The 27,197-nt window shown below is 43.9% G+C and overlaps 1 protein-coding gene across 6 annotated transcripts in view; it reads right to left on the minus strand.

The window, feature by feature from the left end:
- The window catches only part of arhgef28a (Rho guanine nucleotide exchange factor (GEF) 28a), a 680,059-nt gene that overhangs the window by 359,924 nt on the left and 292,938 nt on the right, over positions 1-27,197 (minus strand). Inside the window, exon 1 of one of the 6 annotated variants that reach the window (XM_072516094.1) lies at positions 23,352-23,554. The exons of the other annotated variants lie outside the window; for them this stretch is intronic. Within the exon in view, the coding sequence (XP_072372195.1) occupies positions 23,352-23,436 (85 nt within the window). The 5' untranslated portion in view covers positions 23,437-23,554. Of the gene's footprint in view, positions 1-23,351; positions 23,555-27,197 lie in introns of those variants that run through there. 6 annotated transcript variants of the gene reach the window in all.

A 27,197-nucleotide genomic window follows, 5' to 3' on the forward strand; every position in this document is an offset into this window, starting at 1 on the left:
AAATGCCTGTTGAAAGTCTGCTGTCCACTGAAATTTTCGACGTGTCTTCAGCAAGACCATCAGTGGAGCAACCACGCTACAAAACTTTTCACAAAGCTTCAATCAAATCCACTCATGCCAAGAAATCGCATTATTTGTCTTGAGGGTATCGGAAATTCCTCAAGGAAAGTGACTTGGGCTTTTCTAAATTCACTTTTAGCAAGGTTTATCACCAAACCCGCCTCCTGAAGTCGATTGAATAACTCCATCAGATGTTTTAAATGTTCTTTCCATGTCTGGCTGAAAATTACCAGATCGTTGATGTATACCGCACAATTGGGTAATCCTGAAACGACTTTGTTAGTTCACTGTTGAAATGTGGCTGGGGCGTTTTTCATGCCAAATGGCATAACTTTGAATCGGTATATACCATCTGGAGTCACAAAAGCTGAAATCTCCTTCGCCATTTCGGATAAAGGTACCTGCCAGTAACCTTTAAGTAAATCCAGTTTGGAAATAAAAGCTGATTGTCCCACTTTCTCAATGCAATCTTCCAAACGTGGGATAGGATAAGGATCCGTTCTTGTAACTGCATTAACCTTTCTATAGTCCACACACAACCTTTCGGTACCATCTGGTTTAGGTACCATCACTATGGGTGAGCTCCATTGGCTGCAACCCACTTCAATTATGCAATTTTTAAGCATACTCTCAATCTCTTTGTTAATCTGTGCCAATTTTAAAGGGTTAAGTCTGTATGGCTGTTGTTTGATTGGAACAGCATTTCCCACATCTACATCATGTATAGCCATTTTAGTACTTCCCAATCTCCACACATATGCCCATGTGATATCAATAACTCTTTCAGGTCAGTTCGCTTTTTCCTCCGAAAAGTAACTCAACAATTTATCCCAATTTTTAAGAACATCCTCATTTTTCCAATTTAATTTGAGGTATGTCAAATTCACAGTCATCTGGATTTAGTTCGTCACTTTTAGTTAGAATCATTAAAACCCCCTCCTTTTTCTCTCCTTCCCTTTCAAAGTACCTTTTAAGCCTATTAGGGCAGCACGGTAGCGTTGTGGATAGCACATTTTTTGCTTCACAGCTCCAGGGTCCCAGGTTCGATCCCGGCTTGGGTCGCTGTCTGTGCAGAGACTGCACGTTCTCCCCGTGTCTGCGTGGGTTACCTCCGGGTGCTCCGGTTTCCTCTCTCAGTCCAAAGATGTGCAGGTTAGGTGGATTGGCCATGACAAATTGCCCTTAGTGTCCAAAATTGCCCTTAGTGTTGGGTGTGGTTACTGGGTTATGGGGATAGGGTGGAGGTGTTGACCTTAGGTAGGGTGCTCTTCCCAAGAGCCGGTGCAGACTCGATGGGACAAATGGCCTCCTTCTGCATTGTAAATTATATGATAAAATCTATGATATTCACATGACACACTCGGTGAGTCTTCCTTCTATCTGGTGTTCTTACCACATTATTCACCTCACTTAATTTCTGTTCAATCTGATAAGGTCCACAAAACCTGGATTTTAAAGGCTCACCTACCACTGGTAACAACACTAAAACTTTATCTCCACTGGCAAAACTACGAACTTTGGTTTTCTTGTCCGCTACCCGTTTCATCACATTTTGTGCAACTTTTAAATGTTGTCTAGCCAATTCACCTGCTCTATTTAATCATTCCCTAAAATTTGACACGTAATCCAATAATATAATTTCCGATTTCTCACTCACCAATTTTTCCTTAATCAATTTAAATGGTCCTCTTACCTCATGACCAAAAACTAGTTCAAAAGGACTAAATTTGATTGACTCATTAGGTGCATCCCTAATTGCAAACAGTACGAATAGAATTCCATTATCCCAATCCTCTGGATAATCGTGACAATAAGCCTTCAACATTGTCTTTAATGTCTGATGCCACCTTTCTAATGCTCCCTGCGATTCTGGATGGCATGCAGTTGATTTAAATTGTTTTAATCCTAAACTATCCATAACTCCTTTGAATAACCTTGAGGTAAAATTCGATCCTTGATCCGATTGTATTTCAGTGGGTCGTCAATATCTAGTAAAGAACTTAAGTAACTCCTCCACAAACCTCTTAGCTGTAATATTACGTACTGGAATGGCCTCTGGAAACCTAGTAGTCACATCCATTATCGTCAAAAGATATTGATTCCCACTTTTTGTTTTAGGAAGCGGTCCGACGCAATCAATTACGACCCGTATAAAAGGTTCCTCAAATGCCAGAATGCGTATTAAGGGTGCTGGTTTTATCACTGCTTGAGGTTTCCCTATCACTTGACATGTATGACATGATTGACACAATTTAACTACATCTTGATGTAGTCCAGGCCAATAAAAATGTTTTGGGATTTTACTTGAGTTTCCTTACTCCCAAATGACCTCCCACTGGTACCTCACGTGCAACTCGCAACACCTCCTTTCTATACCCTACCAGCCATACTACTTGATGAACTTCTGCCCACTTTTCATCCGCCTGCATATGTAAAGGTCTCCATTTTCTCATCAAGACATTACTTTTATGGTAATAACACTCTGGTATACTCGCAGATTCCTCTTCCGTATATGCTTTCTGATACATTTGTTTTATTTCTATATCTTTTTGTTGTAACTCCGCCAATTTTCCTGAACTAAAAATATCCGCCTCATCCTCCACCTGTTCTTGTTCTTCTTCAACCATCTGATCAAAAATCGTTTCTGATAATTGCACTTCAACTTCATCTTCACTCTTTGATTTCTCCTCTTGTCTTAACCTTTGACTTTGCTACCTTGGTGCTACACAATCCGGAAAAATCACAGGATATTCGTCCTTCAACACTTCAGTTGTCTGATTTTCCACTGGCTTATGAACCACAATAGGCATCACTCCCATCTGCGATCCAACTATATCATTACCCAAGATAAACTGTATTCCTGGACAGGATAGTTTCACTATTACTACTACCACTTCACCACTCTTCACTGGACTTTCCAACCTTACCTTATATAATGGAACTCTGCTCCTCTCACCCTGAATTCCACATGTTACCACCTTTTCTGGCAACATTCTTCCCAAACTACATTACTCCTCATCTCTTACCGTTAAAGATTGACTAGCTCTCGTATCTCTTAAAATTGTGACGTCTTTACCTGCTCCTCCTGATACACATGAGTAAACTTTACCCACACAAGTAAATTCTTGAAAGAGATCTGGCACGTTCTAATCTTTCATCGAATTTACAGTGCAGAAGGAGGCCATTCGGCCCACCGAGTCTGCACCGGCTCTTGGAAAGAGCACCCTACCCAACCCCACAACTCCACCCTATCCCCATAACCCAGTAACCCCACCCAACACTGAGGGCAATTTTGGACACGAAGGGCAATTTGGCATGGCCACTCCACCTGACCTGCACATCTTTGGACTGTGGGAGGAAACCGGAGCACCCGGAGGAAACCCACACAGATACGGGGAGAACATGCAGACTCTGCACAGACAGTGACCCAAGCCGGGAATCGAACCTGGGACCCTGGAGCTGTGAAGCAACTGTGCTAACCACTATGCTACCGTGCTGCCCTATCAATCACCTCTTGATCAGGCTGTGCAATCTTTTGCATCTCCTTCGCTTCACTTGGGCTTTCCTTTACCACTCTAACAAACCCCACTGTCTTATCCTGTTTTACCACATCAGCCTTCCCAGTGCTTTTCTTCAACCGCCAACACTGTGACTTTACATGGCCTAGTTTATTACAGTGAAAACCTTTGAAAATTTTCATGTCTCTTCCACCCTCCTGGATTTCCTCTTTAATCTGAGGTACACTCTCCTTATTATCACCCATCAGATAACCTTTACCTTTACCACTTGAGTATTTCTCATGTCCCCAGTTTCTATCCCTCACAGGCTGAAACTGATGTTGGAAAGCAAGCTTTGATTTATGAACTAATTCATAATCGTCTGCCATTTCTGCTGCCAAACTCGCAGTTTTAACCCGCTGCTCTTCCACATGAATTGTCACGCCATCAGGAATTGAATTTTTAAACTCCTCCAAAAGTAAAATTTCTCTGAGAGCTTTCTACGTTTGGTCTATTTTCAAAGTCCTTATCCACCTATCAAAATTACTCTGTTTGAGCCTTTCAAACTCCTTGTAAGTTTGACCAAATTATTTCCTTAAATTTCTAAACCTTTGTCTGTAGGCTTCAGGCACTAGTTCATATGCACCCAAGATGGATTTTTTCACCTCCTCATACATCCCAGATACTTCCTCTGGTAGTGATGCAAACACTTCACCAGCCCTATCTACCAGCTTTGTTTGAATCTGTAATACCCACATGTCCTGTGGCCATTTGATTTGTTTAGCTACCTTCTCAAATGAAATGAAAAAGGCTTCTACCTCCTTCTCATCAAACCTTGGCAATGCTTGGACATATTTAAATAGATCCCCATCAAGTCTTCGACTTTGACGCTCTTTCTCACTATCTTCATCACTATCCACCAACTGTACGTTTCCCTTCACGTCTGCCAATTTTAACTGACTGTCATGTTTCATGGCCATTTTCTGAAGTTCAAACTCTCTCTCTTTATCTTTTTCCATGATCCGTATCTCCCTTTCTCTTTCTTTTTGTTCTGCTGGGGCTATTCTTTCTGTTTTCCTTTCTTCTCTCTTTTTCCTCTGTCTCTCTTTCTCTTTCTTTTTCCTCTCTCTCTCTCTTTCGTATTCAATTCTTTCTCATGTTCCATTTGTTTAATTTGTAACTGAATTTTTGCCATTTCCAATGAGTCAAACTGTATCTCAGGCAACATTAAATGCTTAGCCACCGCCATTTACCTCATCTTTTCGCATTTTGTCAGGTAATGTTAACTGCAATGTTTTTGCCAAATCTAACAGTCTGCTTTTAGTCTCTGTCTGTAAGGTATTGCGTGTGACCTGCTCCACCCCCAAAAACTTCAGAGCCTCTGAAAGAGCCATTGTCCACAACACACTCCCTACTTAAACTATAATACCACACCTGAAAAGCAACCAAAATATGCTCACTCCTCACCGTCTTTAAGTTCACTAAGCCAATCCAATAGATAAGACTTTTATCCCCCTCGAGCCCCCAATTTCTTATGGGCCAGGGTTAGAGAACCCCAAAGTGTATCATGGAGTTCACCTGGCCCACAACTTTTAATAGATTGTGGTATGGGGAGCACATGGCCCACTCTAAGGTGTGGTACAGCAGAAATGGAAAAGTAATTTTTAAAGCAAAACAATGTTTATTCTATGAACTCAAGTTAACCTTTTTAAAACATGCAGTGAACATGTTAGCAACCATTAATTCAAATACAAACCCAAAACAATTCAACACTAAGTAATCCTTTAAGCTTTCCGTTTAACATCCATAAGACTTAAAACACCTTTTACAAGAAGCACATCAGGTTAAAGTCACTACTGTTATTAGTTTTAAATCACCAAGATCGATTAACAGTCTTTAGATTACAGAGAGAGATTCATACACCTTCTGGCTGTGACTGCAGCTATCCAGCTCTCAAAACGAAACTAAAACACACAAAACGAAACTAAAACACACCCCTGCAGCAACCAGCCTACAACAAAAGTAAAAGGTTGACAGATAGCCCAGCTCCACCCACTCTCTGACATCACTGCAGTAATAAACACCCATTTCTTAAAGGTACTCTCACTACAGATACTTAGATACACACCCATTTATAAACACCCATTTCTTAAAGGTACTCTCACATGACAAAGTATATACAGAATCCTATAATTTATAAATGGAGGCATGGAGTAAAACAGTAAGGAAGCTACGCTATGCCTTCTTGAAACACTGGTTAGTCACCAAGGGCAGTATTACAGCTAATTATGGGCATTACAGTTCTGGAAATATGTTAGGGTTTATAGAAGATGCCGAAGAGATTACGAGAATGGCAGCAGGGATAACGGATATCAGTTGGACTAAAGAAACTAAAAGGGTTCTCTAGAGAGCAGAGAAGGTTAAAAGGAGTATAAATATTTCCCACTTTTTTTGGATTATAGCTTTGACAAGGGGTCATCTGAACTCGAAACGTTAGCTCTTTTCTCTCCCTACAGATGCTGCCAAACCTGCTGAGATTTTCCAGCATTTTATCTTTGGAAGGTTAAAAGGAGATTTGACAAGAAGGGCTCAAAATGAAAGTAATTTCCAAAATGGAGTAATTAAAGAAAAACTTTCTTATGCCAGAAGGATCAGTAACCAGAGGACATAGATTTAATAGGAAACATTGTTTTACATAGCATAATGCTGTGATTTGGCATCCATGATGCGGAGATGCTGGTGTTGGACTGGGGTGAGCACAGTAAGAGGTCTTACAACAGGTTAAAGTCCAACAGGTTTGTTTTGAATCACTCCCAAGCTAGTGATTTGAAACAAACCTGTTGGACCTTAAGCTGGTGTTGTAAAAGTTTTTTTGTTTTTTTTTAAATAAATCTAGAGTACCCAATTCATTTTTTCCAATTAAGGGGCAATTTAGCATGGCCAATCCACCTGGCCTGCACATTTTTGGGTTGTGGGGGCGAAACCCATGCAAACAAGGGGAAACGTGCAAACTCCACACGGACAGTGACCCAGAGCCAGGATCGAACCTGGGACCTCGGCGCCATGAGGCTGCAGTGCTAACCACTGCGCCACCATGCTGCCCCATTGTGAGACTTCTTACTGTGATTTGGAATGTAACACTTGAAGCAGATTCAATTTAGCATTGAAAAGAGAATTGAAAAATAAAATTCAGGTCAATGGAGGTAGAGCCAGATAATGGAGCGAATGGAAATGGCTCTTCCAAAAAGCAGGCACAAGCCTGACGGGCTAAATGGCTTCCTTTTGTGATGCAATATTCTGTGATTCTAAATGGCTTTAAGAGGACATAGAGATAGGGAGGGAAGAAAGGCCATAAAATAAGTTAAATGTGAAGTTTAGTATCTTCAATAATCTCTCTGGGACAAAGAGTTGCTGGAACATGGGCTGAATTTCCGCCAAGGAGGCTTTTTTATCTGGATAAAAACCTGCCTCCGGCGGGAGACTGATTGAAGTTAAGATTTTCGCATCAGTGACCACTTAATCACTATGGAGATTGGTTTCCTGTCCGTATGGAACCAGTGGGGGCTGCAATGGAGATTAATCAGATGAAGGGCATCTAAATGAGTCCAACGCTCTGGCAGCCATCACTGAGGCTATTTGTTACACAAAGGGGGAAATCCGATCACTGTGTCTAAGCCTTCCACTGCACCAAAGGGTGTTGTCACCCCTCATCGCCATTGAGTCCATAATCTGACTTTCGTGTCATTTTTCTGGCCACCCTATTTTTTGGGGGAAAAACATTTTATTGAAAGCATTTTACATATATACATGATCAAAAAATACAAAAGCCAACCATGGCAACAGGTAACAACCCCCCCCCACTCCGAACGGGATTCTCCGAGCCTCCGCGCCAAAATCGTGATCGGCGTGGGGGCGGAAAATGAGCATCAAACCCGAGATCAGGTGTGATGCCGGTCACCAGAGAATCGACGCACCGCCGGTCAGGGGCCTTAGAATGAGGCCCGGCGGCTATTCGGCGAGTGCAGCTGGCCGAGGTCCCTGCGCCGTGGCTCTCTCATGGTTCCACCCATCGGGAACTCGGCGTGGCGGCTGCAGAATCAGTCCGCTGCCGCCCTGGTAGGGGGCGGGGGGATCATTCACCCGGGGGGGGGGGGTGCCTCCAGGACGACCAGGCTATCGATCGGGAGCCACTGATCCGTGGGCGCAAGCGATCTGGGAGCCAGTCCATGGTGTGGGTCGGCCATGACGCGCGGGGCGGCCGACGTAGGCCACCGCCGTGCGTAGGCGCGGACCCCCGACCGGACGTTCAGGGCACTGTATCAGCAACCAGAGCTACTCCGGGGCCCTGCTAGCCCCCTGCAAATCGGAGAATCACCCTGGGCGTTCTCCAGGTAAGTCCAGAGTAATTTGCGCCTGTTTTCTCACGGGCGTGGGGACATAGCCCCATTATTGGAGAATCCTGCCCCCCATCTCCCTGCATTCCCCTCCCCACTCATCTCGCTGCCACCCCGGTACCCGCCTTCTTTTTCCAGCTGATCACCCTTCCAACATAAAGTAAACTCCCCACCCACCGCTAACGACTCAATACTCTTTGAAGAAGTCGATAAACAGCTTCCACCTCAAGGTGTACCCCTCCTCCACCCCTCGAATGGCAAACTTGATTTCGAGCCACCCTATTGTGATTATCAGCTTTGCCACCTGCTGTTCTGTCACCATTCCAGCCAGGTGCCAACCCTGCTTAATACCCTGACACCAAGTGCTCACTCTTCCTACCACCTGCACAGCAGCATGGCATGGGTACCTCCTTACGAAGTGCCCTGTCCCACTTTGCTCGACTTACCCTCCTATGTGGTACCTGCTGGAGATGCGATCCTGGTGCAAGTCAGAGGATGTTGTAATTTAGAATGAGATTGCAGAGGTTGACAAGGAAACGCCTGTAAAAATATATCCATTAGATGATAAAAATAACAGCTCAGACGTAGGCAAGGGAGTTATGATGAGGCTATCAAAGATCCACAACTCTGAACTCAGCCTCAGGGGACTGCTGGAAAGGTTGATGGTGTTGAGATGGGAAGTGGATACAATGACTTTTGCCAACATTTAGCTGAAGGGAATTTCAGCTCATCTAGAAGCCAATTATCAGATATGCAACTGGCGAGAGCTACAACGACCATTTTGTGGAAGGGATGGAGTTGAACAGAGTATTATCCGAATTAATACGAAAGCTAAGCACATGCTTTCAATGATGTGAATAAAGACTTTTGTGTAAATGAGTGAGTGGGGAAAAATGTTGGCTTCTAGTCTAAGAAACTTTCATCAGATTTATTCATTTATAAATTAGGGTAAACCTGTTCTTTTGAATGAACTTCTTCACTCAAAAGACTGTAACCTTTGGAATTGTCTACAACAGAGCGTTGCAGATGCTCCGTCATGGAATATAATTAAAACAGATAGTTAGATTTTTGGTCTCTGAGGGAGTCAAGCAATATGGGGAGTGAAGTCATAGATCAACAATGATTGTAATGGATGGTGGAGCAAGCTCAAAGGGTCATGGGGCCTACTCCTGCTCCTATTTGTTGATGTTCTGAATTCCTAATTCAAAAAACAAATGGTCAAACTTTGAAATGAGCCAAGTAGAGAGAAATGAAAATACTCGAAGTTCCACACGTGTAGCTGAATAATGGATGAGTTAGATGAACTGAATGACCTCTTCCCTTCATTACCAAATAAGGTACTCAAATGCCTTTATGAAAAACTCAATGGAACAATTCAAATTTATGATAACAAGCTGAAGAATAGTAAATTTGTTCTGCTTGTGAGAAATAGTCCAAAAACACACTAGTTGTTTTGTCCAGGTTTGGTCGCTATGAAATAAATTCTAAATATTGAAATACCCTGCTGCTGGTGCACTGCAGCTATGGGAGTTAAAAGCAGAAGCTCACCTTCAGTCCTCCAAATAATGAATAACAGCATTTTTTCCCAGAAGATTAACACTTTCTCTACTATAGCACATTAATTAAGAATTCTTCCTATTTTAAAACTCGTTAGAGAAGGGATATATTACAGAAAGCGCTCTTAAGTTGGCACAGTGGTTAGCACTGCTGCCGCACAGCGCTAGGAGCCCGGGTTTGTGTCGGACCTTGCGTGACTGTGTGGTGTTTTCATGTTCTCCCCGTGTCTATGTGGGTTTCCTCTCACAGTCCAAAGTTGTGCAGTTTAGGTGGATTGGACATGCTAAATTGCCCCTTAATGTCCAAAGGTTCAGTGGAGTTATGGGGATAGGGCGGGGTAGTGGTCCGAGGTTAGGGTGCTCTTCGGAGGGTCTGTGCAGACTTGATGGGCCGAATGGCCTCCTTCTGCAGGGTAGGGATTCTAGGATTCGATGAATAATTAGCTGATAGGTTGTAACGTTGTATTTTATGACAAGAACATCATTTTAAGAGAATGTTATCCTAGGGAACGTTAGCAATCTCTATCGCTTATGGCAGGCACCTTATCGCGTTCAGGCACAAAATCGCATTCAGACACAATTGGGGCGACATGGTGCACAGTGGTTAGCACTGCTGCCTTGTGGTGCCGAGGACCCTGGTTCGATCCTGGCCCCGGGTCACTGCCCATGTGGAGTTTGCACATTTACCTCATGTCTGCATGGGTCTCACCCCCATAACCCAAAGATGTGCAGGGTAAGTGGATCGGCCATGCTAAATTGCCCCTTAATTGGAAAAATAATAATAATTTAAAAAAATGTTCAGGCACAGGTCAAGTCATGAAAAAGCACCTCAATCACATATGTTTCAGACGGCTTGTTTTACGCAAAATTCCTTGGGAGAGGAAAGTTACAATCAAAATAAATCCAACGCCTAGAGCCAAGGGGATCAAGACATCAAAATGAGAGAAGTCGTAGTTATGGATTCAGACATGGAAACCCAGTGTCAGAGGTCCCTGACGGTATGCAAGCAGTGCAGCAGCCTCAGACAGTGCATCCACCATGACGTTCCAATCGGAAGTGCCGTTTGCTGTCCAGAAGATTAACACTTCCAATTCCAGCACGGCGAGTACAGGAAGCACGGCCAAGTGCAAATAGAGTCTGGCACCCTTCTACTCCGCAGACGTCAGAAGAGCCTTTGGACTTTGTAGGGTAGGGATGTCATAATCCACACGAGACCTACGGTGTTGGAGCAATCAGTTTCTCCATGAGTCTCACCAAATACAAGCTCACTCGCTAAGGGGCCAGGGTGCCCGAGATCATTGATGATTCAGATCTGTATAAAGTTGGCCAGGTATGGAACCGACAGAGCAGATCCGGCTGGGATCTGATGTATTTTGTAAATACAATTTACAATATAATAAATAGAGTAAATACAATAAAACACGTTTTCTTTTTACTGACTCGGTTCGGACTTCTTTGTGGCCTACAAAAAGAGCTTTCCGTAATATTGTCCTCATCAAGAAAGGGGGGGGGGGGGATTTGCATTGCAATTATTCCTCCAGAGTAATGCATCCTTTTAATTCACGACATTCTGTATTTTCTGGATTATTTTCTCCAAGTTCTCTCCGTGTCTGCGTGGGTTTCTTCCGGGTGGTCCAGTTTCTTCCCGCAAGTCCCGAAAGACATGCTGTTAGGTGAATTGGACATTCTGAATTCTCCCTCTGTGTACCCGAACAGGCACCGGAGTGTCTCAACTAGGGGCTTTTCACAGTAACATCATTGCAGTGTTAATGTAAGCCGACTTGTGACAAGAAAGGTTATTAAAAACCAGCATTTTGAAATATTTAATTTGCTGTAAAGGGGGTCATGAAAGGAGCTACATAATTGCTTTCTGTATTTTCTACATTAACTAGATCATGGCAATCTTATGCATCTTATTGACATGTTTTTCCTTCCATCCAAAAGCTTAATGGGTTTCTACAGAACCAGAAAATAAGGGCTTATTAATACTGCGCTTGCAAATTGTAACGGCACACTGAATTGCGCCGGCTAAGATCCAGTTCCAGGTGCAGATCTGAGCTGCAGTTGAAAATTTATATCAGGTCAATTAACTGCCAGTCACAAATCTCCAGTTCCATTTAGTTTTGGAGTACTGTCAATGCACAGGGCAGGTAATATAATAGCAAGCTTCCAGCATATTAACGACTTTGGAATAGCTCCCAGTGTGAAACCCTGTGGGGTTGCATTCTTATCAAGTAACCCTAAATTGCAGTGATAGCAATCATGCAGAGCAGAGTATGAAAGAGAAGATACTAGTAAAACAAATACACATACAAAATCACACTACATTCCACACGTGTTTTAATGATTTAACGGTCTATCTATTCAGGATACAGCAACTGATCCTTGTTCAATTCCATAGGTGGGAGAAAAGGTCTTTGTAGCTTTGTAGCTACATTTTTTCACTCTGTCAGAGTTCTCTTACTCACACATAATAAAGGCTGCCATGGAAGGGACTGGCGACACAGTGCTTGCACTTTGGCATGTTCCGTATTGGGGTGCCATTATAATGTTAATTTGACATTGGAAATAACATTTGGTAACTGCATCTCTTTTGGAATCAGGAGGTTAAAAAAGGTTTTGGTGAAAAGATCATGGCCGGGATTCTCCATTCCCCACCGACACGAACGGGAATTCCGATCAGGCGGAGAATGGACCGTCACCTGAAAAACGGGTTCGGTGCTGGGTGCCACATCCAAAGCTATTCTCCGCTGCCTCGCCATCGGCCGTAGCACGTTACCCATTCCACGCCAGTGGGAAGATGCAAATTCAGGTTTAGCGAACACTCCCGCCCAGATTCTTCCCAATTTTTCGCAACCCCAAGACATTCGTTGGCCCCCGCCCACACCGCTCACACGCATCTGTTACCCCCTGAAAGAACCCACTCATTCTCACCCGAGTCATATGCGCCCTGTGCACCACCTTAAACTGTATCAGGCTCATCCTTGCACAAGAGGAAGTCCCGTTTACACTACGCAGTGCCTCATTCCATATTCCCCAATTTATCTCCCCTCCCAACTCCGGTTTCCATTTCTCCTTAATCTTCACCATCTGTTGGCCTCCCTGTTCCCCCAGCCACTTGTATATATCCCCAATTCTTCCCTCCCCTTCCACTTCCAGAAGCAGCAGTCGCTCCAGCAGGGTGTAATCTAGGGAACCCCCTTCAGACCTTTGGTGCAAAGTCCCTAACCTGCAGATACCTGAACTCATTTCCCTTCGGCAGCTCTACCCTCCCCCTTAGCTCCTCCAGACTGGCGAACCCTTCCTCCAAATACAGATGCCTCACCTTGACCAGCCCCACTTCCCTCCACCTCCTGTATACACGATCCATCCCCCCGGCTCAAACGCATGATTCTCGCACAGTGGCGTTAGCACCGACATCCCTTCTACCCTAAAATGCCTCCTCAACTGACTCCATATCTTCACTGTGGACTGCACCACAGAATTATAGAATTTTATAGAATTTACAGTGCAGAAGGAGGCCATTTGGCCCATCGAGTCTGCATCGGCTCTTTGAAAGAGCACCCTACCCAAGCCCACACCTCCACCCTATCCCCATAACCCAGTAACCCCACCCAGCACTAAGGGCAATTTTGGACACTAAGGGCAATTTAGCACGGCCAATCCACCTAACCTGCACATCTTTGGACTGTGGGAGGAAACCAAAGCACCCGGAGGAAACCCACGCACACACGGAGAGAACGTGCAGACTCCGTACAGACAGTGACCCAAGCCGGGAATCGAACCTGGGATCCTGGAGCTGTGAAGCAATTGTGCTAACCACCATGCTACCTTGAATACTTACTTGCAGCCATTGGCAATACTGCCGTCACGATATTCCTCAAACTAGACTCCTTACAAAATTCCACCTCTATCCTACCCACTCTACCCCTTCTCCTTCCCACCACCATCGCACCTTGTCCACATTCACCGCCCAATAATAATGAAGCAAGTTCGGCAACGCCAATCCCCCGTTGCCTCTGCCTCTGTGACAGGGTTCTCCCAACCCTTGACACCTTTCCCGCCCATACAAAGTCAGAAATGATAAGAAATGACCATTTTCCGAAAAAATGCCTTTGGTATAAAGATCGGGAGAGCTTGGAAGATAAACAAGAACCTCGGCAGAATATTCATTTTCACCACTTGGACCTTCCCCACCAGCGTTAAGTGCAGTGTATCCCACCTCTTAAGATCCTCCATAGCCTCCTCCACTAGCTTCATTAAGTTCCACTTATGGAGCCCCATCCATTCCCTCGCTACCTGAATCCCCAAATACCTAAACCTATCCCTTGCTATCGTAAACGGTAACCCCCCCCCCCCAAATTAGCCCGCTGTGCCAGCTCATTTACCGGGAATACTTCGCTTTTCCCTACATTCAGCTTGTACCTTGAGAACCCTCCAAATTTCCCCAGCAGGCCCATAATCCTTCCCATACTCTCCAACGGATCCGAAACATACAGTAAGGGATCAGCGGTATGGAGTGACACCCGATGCTTCCTCTGTCCCTTCATAATCCCTTGCCACTCTGCCGACCCCCTGAGAGCCATCGCCAATGGCTCTATGGCCAGTGCAAACAGCAGCGATGACAGGGGCACCCCTGCCTTGTACCCCTGTGTATGTCAAAGCTTCATGAGCTCATATCATTCATCCTCACCCTCGCCCTTGGTGCCGCATACAGCAACCGCACCCATGGCACAAATCTCGGCCCAAACTCAAACCTTCCCAAAACTTCGAACAAGTACCGCCACTCCACTCAATGAAATGCCTTCTCCGCGTCCATGGACAACACCACCTCCGGTACCAGATCCCCCGATGGATTCATCACCACATTCAACAGTAGTCTTATGTTACTTGCGAGCTGCCTGCCCTTCACGAAGCCTGTTTGGTCTTCTGCCACAACCCCGGGACACACTCCTCCATCCTCCCAGCTAACAATTCAGCCAATACTTTCACATCCGTGTTCAATAGTGATATAGGTCTATATGACCCACATTCCACCGGGTCCTTCCCCTTTTTTGGGATTACTATGATTACTGCCTGCATCATCGTCTCCGGCAACTCCCCCTTCTCCAGTGCTTCATTATGGCAGAGAGAGCAACAGTACACCTCCTGCGGCTGACTGCAGCTCCAACACTAAAACGAAACCAAAAAAAACACACACACCCAAGCTTTTCTCAAAGTGAAACTAAAAAGCAGAGCCAGAGCTCAGCTCCACCCACACTCTGACATCACTGCAGTAACATGAGCAGACAAACATTTCTTGAAGTGACATTCTCATGACACATCGCAAATTCCTTATAAAATTCCGCCGGATACCCATCCGGCCCAGGGGCCTTCCCCGACTTCATGCCCCTGATACTATCCAGCACCTCCCTCAGCCCCAGTGGCTCCTCCTACGCTTGCCTCTTTGTTTCCTCCACCTCGGGAAATTCCAGCTTGTCCAGAAACTGCCCCATGTCCCCCTCCTCTCCTCCCGGGTCTGCTTTATAAAGTTCCTGATAATAATCTCTAAATGCCTCATTTATCTTCACTGGCTCTGACACCACATCCCCAGCCCCAGTCCATTTCTTCAATATTTCCCTGGACGCAGCCTGCCTCCGCAGCTGGTGCGCCAGCATGCGGCTCGCCTTCTTCGCAGACTCATACTGCACCCCCTTTGCCCTACGCAGTTGCCCTACTGCCCTCCCGGTTGTCAGCCTGTCAAACTGCCCCTGCAACGTTTTCCTCCTCACCAATCCCTCCACGGTGGGCACCCTCGAATATTCCCTATCCACCTCCACTATCTTGTTCACGAGACGGTCATGTTTGTCCCTCCTTTCCCTATACGCACGAGCCTCGCAGCCGGCATTTCCAACCAAAATCCGGTCGTGGCCTGCATTCTTAAAAAGCCAATCACAGCTGATGACCGCTTCTCCCGTGATCGGAAACTCTGCGACCAATCGGTCCCCGATCCTTCCGACACCCGCCTGTGACCCTGAGTTTGAAAAACCCTGGTCTAGGTCGCTGCCAAGTGATCCCCAGCTGGTTTCATTCTTTTTTAGATTTTGTAGCCGTTTGAAACAAGAATGACTTGTTTGGACATTTTAGGGAGCAGTTAAAAGTCAACCACATGGCTTTGGATCTGGTGCCATATGTAGGCCAGACCAGGTAAGGATGGCAGATTTCCTTTATTAAAGGATATTAATGTACTAGATGGGTTTTTCCGAAAATTGACAATGGTCACCATTAGACTCATTTTTACTTCCAGATTTATTAATTGAATGTAAGTTCCACCACCTGCTGTGGTGGAACTGGAACTCATTTCCCCAGAGCATTATCCTGGTCTCTGGTTTACTAATCCAGTGACATTATCACTATGCCACTGACTCCCCAACTATCAAGTCCCGCTTTGCCTAGTTGACCTTCTTATGGGGTCAAAGTGATGCTTATTGGCAACATGACTGGCTCCCCATGTGTTTCTGAAGTCACAGTAATCTGTCCCTCCCTTTCCCAATTTCAACCTCAAAACTTGACAAACTTTTGAACAGCTTCAACTGGCTTCAGTTGGGAGGAAAGCAGGGGATTCCTGTCCTACCTTCCTAAAATCCTGTGAATATTGCAAACACCAGGAGCAGCATCTTGAAATTGACAGGCTGGAGGGTGTTTCATGTTCACCTTCAAAGATCTGTGGATATGCACGCCCAGATCTCTCTGACTTTCTATATTCCTAAGAGTTTTGCCAATTCCGGTATATTTCCCCTCTATGTTAGACCTACCAAAATGCATTACCTCACATTTGTCCAGATTAAACTCCATTTGCCATTCTCTGCCCAAGTCTCCAACCTATCTATGTCCTGCTGTATCTTCTGACAATGCTCAACACTATCTGCCACTCCACCAACCTTGGTATCATCTGCAAACTTACTAATCAGACCGGCTACATTTTCCTTCAAATTGTTTGTGTACACTACAAACAACAGAGCCCAAGGACAGATCCCTGTGGAACACCACTAGTCACAATTTTTCCTTCAGTAAAACACCCTTTTACTGCTACCCTTTGCCTTCTGTGACCGAGCCAGTTCTGTATCCATCTTACCACCTCACCTCTGATCCCATGCGACTTCACCTTTTGTACCAGTCAAAAGGAATGTTTGTCTTTATTACAAGGGGATTGAGTATCAAAGTAGGGAAATCTTATTACAGATCTACAGAGCATTGGTGAGACCATACCCAGATAAGGTTCCTTTATTAAAGAGGGACGTATACATGCATTAGGGGCAATTCAGAGAAGGTTTACTTGCCTGATTCCTGGATTGAAGGGGTTGGCTTATGAGGAAAGTTTGAGCAGATGGGGCCTCTACTCATTGGAGTTTAGAAGAATGAGAAGTGATCTTGTTGAAACATGTCTGATTCTGCAGGGGCTTTGCAGGGTAGATGTTGCGAGAATGTTTCCCCTCACGGAGGAATCTAGAACTGGGGACAGAGATTTAGACTACGGACCACCCAGTTAAGGCAGAGATGAGGAGGATTTTTTTTCTTGGAGATTCGTTAATCTTTGGAATCCTCTACCACAGATAGGGATTTCAAAATTCCTGATTCCATAAAATCGACTTGGGAGAAAGTGCCCTGAACCTTTGCGTTTTTGTTCCGAGGTTGGATTTGCTGAGTGCTAATCTCTGTTCCCTCTGCTGTCAATTCCCACGTCGCCAGGAAACCCGTAGGTGGGGGTGTATTGCCGGTGGGGGTGTATTGATGGTTGGACCAGAGAATCCTACCACCAGCGAATGGCTGGAGAGTTCCAGCCAAGATAAACAAAACTGTATTCAGTACCCAATGCTCTGTAGAACTGTAATAAGGCTTCTCTACTTTTGTACTCCACTCCCGTTACAAGAAGGAAGGACCAACATTGCTTCACAAATTCAAAGAGGTACTTGACCACTCTCAAAACCCACCTGACCTCTTGCAAAGGGCATCTCATCCCTTCAAATAATTCCAGCTGTTTAAAGGCAGCTGCACATTTACACGTGCAAGGTATGCAATAGCATAGTGGTAGGGGAGGCAGTGGCAGAGTGGCATTATCACTGGACCAGTAATCTAGAATCCCAGGGTAATGTTCCGGGGACACGGGTTCGAATCCCACCACAGCAGGTAGTGAAGTTTAAATTCAATGAATATATAGAATTAAAAGTCTAATTATGACTACAAAACCATTGTCAATTGTTGTAGAAACCCATCTAGTTCATTAATCTCCTTTAGAGAAGGAAGTCTGCTGTCTTTAGCTGGTCTGGCCTACAAGTAACTCCACATTCACAGCAATGCTGTTGACTCTTAAATGCCCTCTGAAATCATAGAATCCCATCGAGCCTCCACTGACCCACCAAAAGAGAACTCTGTAGTGATCTCTGTATATTAATATACATGATCAATAGTGTATGATTCAACACTAGATGTCTCACTATCAGATGGTATAAGAAAGACTTTCCCGCTCTTTCTGAGAGTGTGTGCTTCAGGAGAGTGAACAGACAAGACATAGAATAGCTAGAGAGCGAAGTTATAAGTTATTTCATTATTACATTGCATAGTTAGTTAACTTTACTGTATTTTATTTCTTTTACTCGTTGAGTATTAAGTACAAAGGACTCACAAATATTATTTATATTACTTATTAAATTACTCTCTTTAAAAGACTATTGTTTATTTCATCAACTCGGCTGGTTCAAAGAGTAATATATATATTATGTAAAGTAATATAACATGGTACAAGATTGATTAAAGCTTTTAAAAAAGACTAGTGAAGACATAGAATAAAAAGAAGAAAACAAAAATCAGAATCAAGTATTCGACTACAGAAGTCATCACAACATCGGAAACTTCGACAAAAAACAACTTTTCAATGGACCAAGTTCAAGCACCAAGACATCTCAAGACCATTGGTAATTTAAATTTGAATTGGAAATTTTCAAACAACAGTTTCAACTCTATTTAGAAGATAGTGACTTAAGCGCTGCACCAGAAGCCACAAGGATTGCTTTACTTCTGTCCCTAGCAGGACAGCAAGCAATCAAAATCTTCAATTTCTTTAATTTTAATGCTGGTGTAGATAAAACAAAATTCGATCAGGTTATAGCGAAGTTCGATGAGCATTGCAAGATGCTGACCGATGAAATTTTAGAAAGATTAAGATTTCACAGGAAAGTTCAAAAAGTTGGTGAGCCAGTGAATAATTTCATCACAGATCTCAAACTCTTAGCTAAAACCTGTAACTATGCAGATCTACATGATTAACTTGCAAGAGACTAAATTGTTTAGGGCATGCTTAATGATACAGTCAGAGAAGCATTAATTCGGCATACTGATTTAACGTCACAAATCGCGATTGATAAGTGCATCTCCGTGGAACAGACCAAAAGTCAGTATTTAGCATTTTATCCCAAGGAAAAAAGCGCGAATCTCTACCACGAGGCAGGGAAAATCAAAATGGTTTCACAGGCAAAGCGGAAAACTGTGAAGAACGGAAACAATCCTTCGCAACCATTTTCGGGCTCCTACAAGACCTGCTAAAATCTCAATGGATGCTAGTAAAAATGGCATAGGTGCTATTTTACTTCAACAAGACCATTTCAATAATTGGTTCCTATTGCCTACGCGTCAAGATCCATGGCTGAGACTGAGTGTAGGTACGCCCAAATTGAAAAGGTGTGTCTTGGTCTAGTTACTGAGATTTCCAAATTCCACGACTATGTTTATTGCCGACCCAACTTCACAGCAGAAACTGACCATCGCCCACTTGTACACAAAACTTGAATGATATGACTCATAGATTTCAACGTCTGATGTTGAAATTAAGAAGATCTGATTTCACACTAAAATATACACCAGATAGAGTTGGTAATTGCTGACACAGGGGGCGGGATTCTCCGTAATCGGCGCGATGTCCGCCGACCGGCGCCAAAAACGGCGCGAATCATTCCGGCATCGCGCCGCCCCAAAGGTGCGGAATCCTCCGCATCTTGAGGGGCCGAGCCCTAACCTTGAGGGGCTAGGCCCGCGCCGGACTGATTTCCGCCCCGTCAGCTGGCGGGAAAGGCCTTTGGTGCCCCGCCAGCTGGCGCGAACCTGACTTTGCCGTGCGGCGCATGCGCGGGAGCGTCAGTGGCCGCTCACGGCATCCCCGCGCATGCGCAGTGGAGGGGGTCTCTTCCGCCTCCGCCATAGTGGAGACCATGGCGAAGGCGGAAGGAAAAGAGTGCCCCCACGGCACAGGACCGCCCGCGGATCGGTGGGCCCCGATCACGGGCCAGGCAACCGTGGGGGCACCCCCCCGGGGCCAGATCACCCCGCGCCCCCCCCCAGGACCCCGGAGCCCGCCCGCGCCGCCTTGTCCTGCCGGTAAGAGAGGTGGTTTGATTGTCGCCGGCGGGACAGGCATTCCAGCAGCGGGACTTCGGCCCATCACGGGCCGGAGAATCGCTTGGGGGGGGGGGGGGGGGGGAGATTCCCACCCCCGCCGAATATCCAGTGCCGGAGAATTCGGCAACCGGCGGGGGCGGGGTTCACGCCAGCCCCCGGCGATTCTCCGACCCGGTGGGGAGTCGGAGAATCCCGCCCCTTATCTAGACCAGTCAACACTGAAATTCTCCAAGAAGAATCGATAAATTATATTGATTCTCAACTGCAATTATTCAGAGAGTTACTTCCTGTCTCTGATATAAAATTTCAACAAATTCGCATTGAAACACTGAAAGATGCTACTTTGATGAAAGTCATACATCATCTTCAACAAGGATGGCCTAAAGGTCATTGTCCGTAATGCCAAAGCATTCAGTCAGAACTGAATATTGTAGATGGTATGCTGCTAAGACACGATCGCATTGTGATTCTACACAGCATGAGTTCTGAAATGCTTTCGAGACTTCATGAGGGTCACCTAGGCATTGAAAAATGTAAACTAAGTGCCAGACAATCGATCTATTGGCCATGTATCAACAATGATATCTCGGACATGATATCATCGTGTTCAATGTGTCAGTCACATCAAAATCATTAATGCAAAGAACCACTGAAACCACATGATCTTGTAACATCACCATGGATCAAGGTTGGTGCTGATCTCATTCACTTATTTGGTATGGATTATCTCATAGTCACTGACTATTCTTCCAATTTTCCTCAACTAGTGAAATTGAACGACATCACATCCAGTACTGTCATAAAGGCATGCAAGGAAATATTTGCCAGGCATGGTATTCCTCGTACCATCATGTCTGACAATGGCCCATGTTTCTCACATCATGAATGGCAAGAATTCTCATTGAAGTACAATTTTGAACATATAACTTCAAGCCCTCATTTTTCAGAGTCCAATGGACAAACAGAGAAAGGTGTTCACATTAGGAAACAACTACTTGGCAAATCAAAAGATTCACAATCTGATTTTTATCTAGCTTTACTCAATTACAGGACATCACCTTTATCAACAGGATTATCTCCATCTCAAATGTTATACAATAGAATTTTGAGGACGACTCTACCTCAGTTACATTTTCCTGATCCTGAACAACATTGCACTGTGAAGAAAATTCAACAACAGAAAATGAAGCAAAAGAGATATTTTGATCAACATTCAAAAGAATTGTCCACTCTATCTGAGAATGATAGAGTTAGATTAAGACTTCCTAATGGAGGTTGGTCTGACATTGCTCGCATAATTAGGCAATTCTCTCCAAGACCTTATCTGATAAGAACTTCAGATGGAAACATTCTGAAAAGAAATCGAAGAGATCTACTTCAAGTCACAGATACTGCAAAGATTTTTTCCTAATCTTGATTTGAACCAGACAATTTCAAAACAAACTGAACAGCAACTGCATTCAAATTTGATGATCAACAAAGACATTAAAACTTCTTCAGTGCCTTTGATGTTAAGTAGATCGACAAGGAGAAGACCCAATCATCTGAAATTGTGAACACTTTCATGATTCTAGTGATTCCTATACACTGTATACATGGCATTTCATATGTAAAACATTTTCTTTTAATATTTGCAAGAAAATGTGTTAAAAAGGGGGGATGTAATGATCTCTGCATATTAATATACATGATCAATGTATGTAAATGTTGTACAGTCAATTCAACACGAGATGTCTCACTATCAGATGGTATAAGAAAGACTTTCCCGCTCTTTCTAAGAAAGTGTGCTTCAGGAGAGTTAACAGACAAGACATAGAATAGCTGGAGAGAGAGAAGTTCTAAGTTATTTCATTATTACATTACATAGTTAGTTATCTTTACTGTATTTTATTTCTTTTACTAGTTGAGTATTAAGTACAAGGACTCACAAATATTATATATATTACTCATTAAATTAATTCATCTTGAAAAGAAGACTATTGTTATTTCATCAACTCGGCTGGTTCAAAAAGTAATATATATATTACGTAGAGTAATGTAACAAACCCAACCTAGGCCCAAGCCCCCTCCCTATCCTCGTAACTCCATAACCCCACCTATCATTTTGGACACTAAGGGGCAATTTAGAATGGCCAATCCACCTAGTCTGCACATCTTTGGGCTGTGGGCGGAAATCGGAGCACCTGAAGGAAACCCACGCAGACAAGGGGAGAAAGTGCAAACACCACGCAGTCATACAAGGGCGGAACTGAACCTGGGTCCCTGGCTTGTGAGGTAGCGGTGTTAACCCCTGTGCTCAGCAAGCCACTCAGTTGCATCAAACTGCTCAGCACTGTGTGTGTACATGCACCACATGGACTGCGGTGGTTCAAGAAGGCAGCGCCTCACCACCTTTTCAAGGGGCAATTGGGATGGGCATCAATGTTGGCCTCGTCAGAAAAGCCCACATCCAATAAATGATTGAAACAAAGCTGTCTCTGTGAACCAAAAATATGCAAAGTGCAGCCCTCCCATATCACAGTGAAAGTGGTGGGTGCCGGGTTCGGGGTCAGGGGTTCGGAGTCGGGGCTTCTGGAATCAGGGTTCTGGTGCCATTTTGGTGTTCAGGCGCGAAGCCATTCTGTTTCTGCGAAAATTCAGGTCATTGCATATTAAAAACATTAATGTTGAATGCTCAATACAAAACATACTCAAAAAACGTTCACATACATAAAAAGAGTTAAGTTACTGGAGCATGTGTTTTTTTAAAAAAACACTTAATTCTACATGAGGCATAATATTAACTTCACAGCAGAAAACGTAAATGCTGCAAGCAAACAGGTCATGTGGAGAGAACAGGCAATGTTACGTCGCAGGTGTGCATCCTTCTCCAAACTTTTAGGATATGTTTTTAGATATGCAATATCTGAAAAATATTGCATTTTGCGAGTAGCTAGGTTAATTCGAATGCCAGTATTTGTGGCGTTTAGACTACACAATTTAAACCCGGACTTTGGTAATTGCTTGAACCTATGAATTAGCACACAACACAGGCATTATTTGTTATCCAACTTAAACATTGGGGCAGCCGCTCAGGTACTCAACTGAACAGAACACATAGTCAAAGGAGACAACAGTGGTCATCAAAACGCATTTCAGCCAATTAATCCTCACAGCAAACTGGACTGATGCCCTGAAAGAAAATGTTGATTTAGAAAATGAAGTTCTTAATCAATATGAACACTTCGGAGATTAGTTCACTGGTCAGCATTGCATGTTTACAAGTGAATAAAAACATTATTGCAGCACAACAGAAACCTTTGTTTCCTCCTTGAACTTACACTTTTGCTGTGTCAAGAAAAAATAAAATACAACAAAAAGTACAAAAAAGGTTGAGACTATTTTTTTTAAATAAAGAGATTACATATAATTTCTACCTTGTTTGGATGCCCTGCGTTGAATCCTCATTTTAGGAAAAGATGGCCAGGAGTAATTGAAAGGTGAATCTGAGTCTGAATCCATTTTTGGTGACTTTAAATAAACACGACAGATTGATCTGACATACTGGAGCAGGACTTTGTTGTGCACACAAATGACTCAAGTCTAGCTGTGATGCAAAATAAAAGAATGAAGGCAGCTGGGATCAAATTGCCCTGCAACCTAGGGGAGGGTGTAGCAGTAAAACGTTTGGTCTCTTCAGTCAATCAGGCATGTAGATGGGTTGTAAATAACGATGCAGAACTCAATGTTAAATCAGGAAATGTAAGTGGAGCTGCACCCACTATCCACGTGTATTCGGGAGGTCAGCATCAGCCCATAACTCATTAACTCACCTTTTCATTTCTATGCAAATGCAACTCCCACAGAGACCAACCATGGGAGGGTAAACGTAAATCAGAAACAAAGCAAAAACGAATTCCCGCTCCCCAATCTTGAGATAGACCTTCCTTTCCCAGAAAAAAGGTAAACAAAATACAACTTGAAAAATTGCTCACAAGTAAACATCAAAGAAATTGTGTATTTACGTAACTGTTTCCGTGACCTCTTGATAGGAAGTTCAAGGCAGAGGTTAAACAAATAGTCTAAACTTCTCATAATGGTCAGGCAGTCCTCTGCTGGACTGTTCCGAGTTCTTTGTCAAACTGCAGACAGTGCAGAGACACTTGCAAACATTGTCAGACACAGAGAGCTGGCAACTGATAAAGCAAGATAACACCTCTCTGCCAACAACTACTACTCGATAAACCGACAATCTGAAGGTCCACACACTTATCTCTTCAAGGCAAAGCAACGTGCAGTTTAAACATTAGAGTGAAAGATATATTTGTAAAAAGTGAAAAAGTAGTCGCTATCTCACACACTTCCCCACCCCACCCAAGCCCACTCGATATTATTCACCAAATCAGTGAGTACTGCTGGATTTTACTAGCCTGGCACCTTTACAGCACCAGTCTAACCTCTCAGCTATGCACAATAGAGCAAGTGGCCAATTTACAACAAATCCTCCTTTCTTACAGTCTTCTGAACAACTTGCAGGCAATTAGTATTCAGCGAGGTCTCATTCCCCCCCCCCCCCCCCATCATGTTTTCATACAGATTTTGTGTCTAAAATCACGGTCACACATTAGCAACCACAGAATAATTTGTTCCATCGTTTGCTAAACTTGACAGAGTTTATTTTTTTTAAAAGGAACACAAGCCTCATGTTGTGCGCATACTTCTAAAAGCTGGTAAAGATGGAGACTGAATGTGCAGATTGGTTAAATGTCAGCTTTTCAAGACTGACATTTGAGCTTGTTAACATTCCTCACTTCAGTTCAATTATTTTTCAACCCACTGCAGCTTACAGTAGTATTTCTGTACCAAGCTGAAATTATCCATTAGTTAGCAGTTTTTTTTAACACTGTGCACACAGAACAGCACAATACATTTCAGTTAATTTAACTTGCAAATTCCAGCAAACTATTAGACCATCTTGAAGATTATGCAAGGAGAAAAATATTTACACATTATACCAAAGAGTGAAGACAAAGGCCTTTTGTACAACTTGAGTTTTGTGTAGAAACATGTTGCTCCACTGATTAATCAACATTGATAGCACTTTTTTCAAAAGCTTGGAGGATTGGACAAAACCCTTCATCAAGTTAAGAAATTCAGATGCTGTTACTGTTGTAGATGTATTGATTCCATCAATAATTACAGCTTTAGTGGAACTACCAGTTTTGAAGAAAAAGCATTGATCCGTTTCTCTCTCACAGATGCTATCTGGCCTGCTGAGTATTTCTAACATGTTCTCATTTTTTTTTCCAGATTTCCAGAGTCAATAGTACAGGTTGGGCACCCCTTATCCGAAATTCGAAAAGCTCTGAAATCCGCACTTTTTTCTGCTTGGTCAAACTTTGTTTTTGATGTACGATTTGGTGGCGGATTTCAGCTGCCTGGGCGCAGTTCTCCACATAGCGCTGGTGGATCGCTTTGGCCACTTCAGTGTCTTGGGATGTCGGTCCATATGCCTGAACCTGTTACAGGCAAACCAGAAATCCAACGTGTCCATCCTGGTTGCCGGGAAGAGAGTGTAAAGGCTTGGTCCACCTGGTATGGGGGGATTCTGGCACGCACTACCGGAAGCTGACGGCGTACAGAAGGAAAGACACCATGAGAGCGGTGCTCATGGCTGTGGAGGCGGGGCCCAGAGTTCTCGCTATCTCTCTTTCAATCGGCTTTGTAAAGCACCTTTCCAGTCAGCAGGGGATCACAAGGCCATCTTCTGTCTGCAATGTGGAAGACTCACTGGATGATTCAGGTATTCCAAAATCCGAAAAATCCCGAAATTCGAGTCCCAAGTTCGGCCCCAAGTTTTCAGGATAAGAGTTGCTCAACCTGTATTTTGATTTCGTACTTCTTAAAAAATTATTGTCACAATGGTTTCACTGTCATTTCCAGAAAAACAAAGCAGCAACTGAAAGAATTTTATTGCACAGGGTTACAAATGGTGAACTTTACAGGACAGCTGTATTTTTAAAAGTCTCTTTTACATTAAGGTGAAACAAGATAGTTGGGTTGGAAATCATACTGGAGTAAGGGGGCACACAAAGAGGACTGCACCACAGTGAGATATGGACAGTGTGTGTAGTTGGAAATTTGATTCAGGTGCTAAGTTCTGGTAAGTTTTCTTTTCTATCAAGTTTAAATTTAGACTAGTCATGCTCTGACATAGAACGTTCACATCAATTAAATTACCTGTCGACAAGGACCTGCCTGTCAGTGGCAGTTATTGTCAATCACCAGAAATTATTTGGTTAATAGGTGTTAATTGTGGAGATATGCCTATGGGCTATATCATAGTTGGATGGTGTGCGACCTATGGGCAGCACGGTAGCATAGTGGTTAGCACAATTGCTTCACAGCTCCAAGGTCCCAGATTCTGTTGCCGGCTTGGGTCACTGTCTGTGCGGAGTCTGCACGTTCTCCCTGGGTGTGCGTGGATTTCCTCCGGGTACTACGGTTTCCTCCCACAGTCCAAAGATGTGCAGGTTAGGTGGATTGGCCATGCTAAATTGCCCTTAGTGTGCAAAATTGCCCTGAGTGTTGGGTGGGGTAACTGGGTTATGGGGATAGGGTGGAGGTGTGAGCTTGGGAAGGATGCTCTATTCAAGAGCCGGTGCAGACTCGATGGGCCGAATGGCTTTCTTCTGCACTGGAAATTCTATGAAAATAAAATTCTCCTAAATCTATGACCTCCAGCCAGCAGGTGGTGGTGCAGACACACCATGCAGTCTCACGATCAAGGTCATGTGACCAGTGACTCCTAAAGAAGGGGAGATACACCCGGCCATCTTCAGAAAAAAATTGAGGGGGTAATAAGACGTACGGGTGAATGGTCAGTGCTAGGTGCAACTTCCAGAGGAGTAGATAGTAGACTCCATGATACCATTGCTATCTTACCACACAAGATTCAATAAAGATTCTATTTTGGACAAGTAGAGATGTTTGGAAGATTTCTTCGTAAGGTATAGAAGACCAAACATAACATTAATTATGTGGCAGTAAACTACGCTTTGTAATAATAATAATAATCTTATTGTCACAAGTAGACTTACATTGATACTGCAATGAAGTTACTGTGAAAAGCCCCGAGTCGCCACATTCCGGCGCCTGTTCAGGTACACAGAGGGAGAATTCAGAATGTCCAAATTACCTAACAGCATGTCTTTCGGGACATGTGGGAGGAAACCGGAGCACCCGGAGGAAACCCATGCAGACACGGGGAGAATGTGCAGACT

The sequence above is a fragment of the Scyliorhinus torazame genome, chromosome 9 (assembly GCF_047496885.1).
Source record: "Scyliorhinus torazame isolate Kashiwa2021f chromosome 9, sScyTor2.1, whole genome shotgun sequence".
Lineage (NCBI taxonomy): Eukaryota > Metazoa > Chordata > Chondrichthyes > Carcharhiniformes > Scyliorhinidae > Scyliorhinus > Scyliorhinus torazame.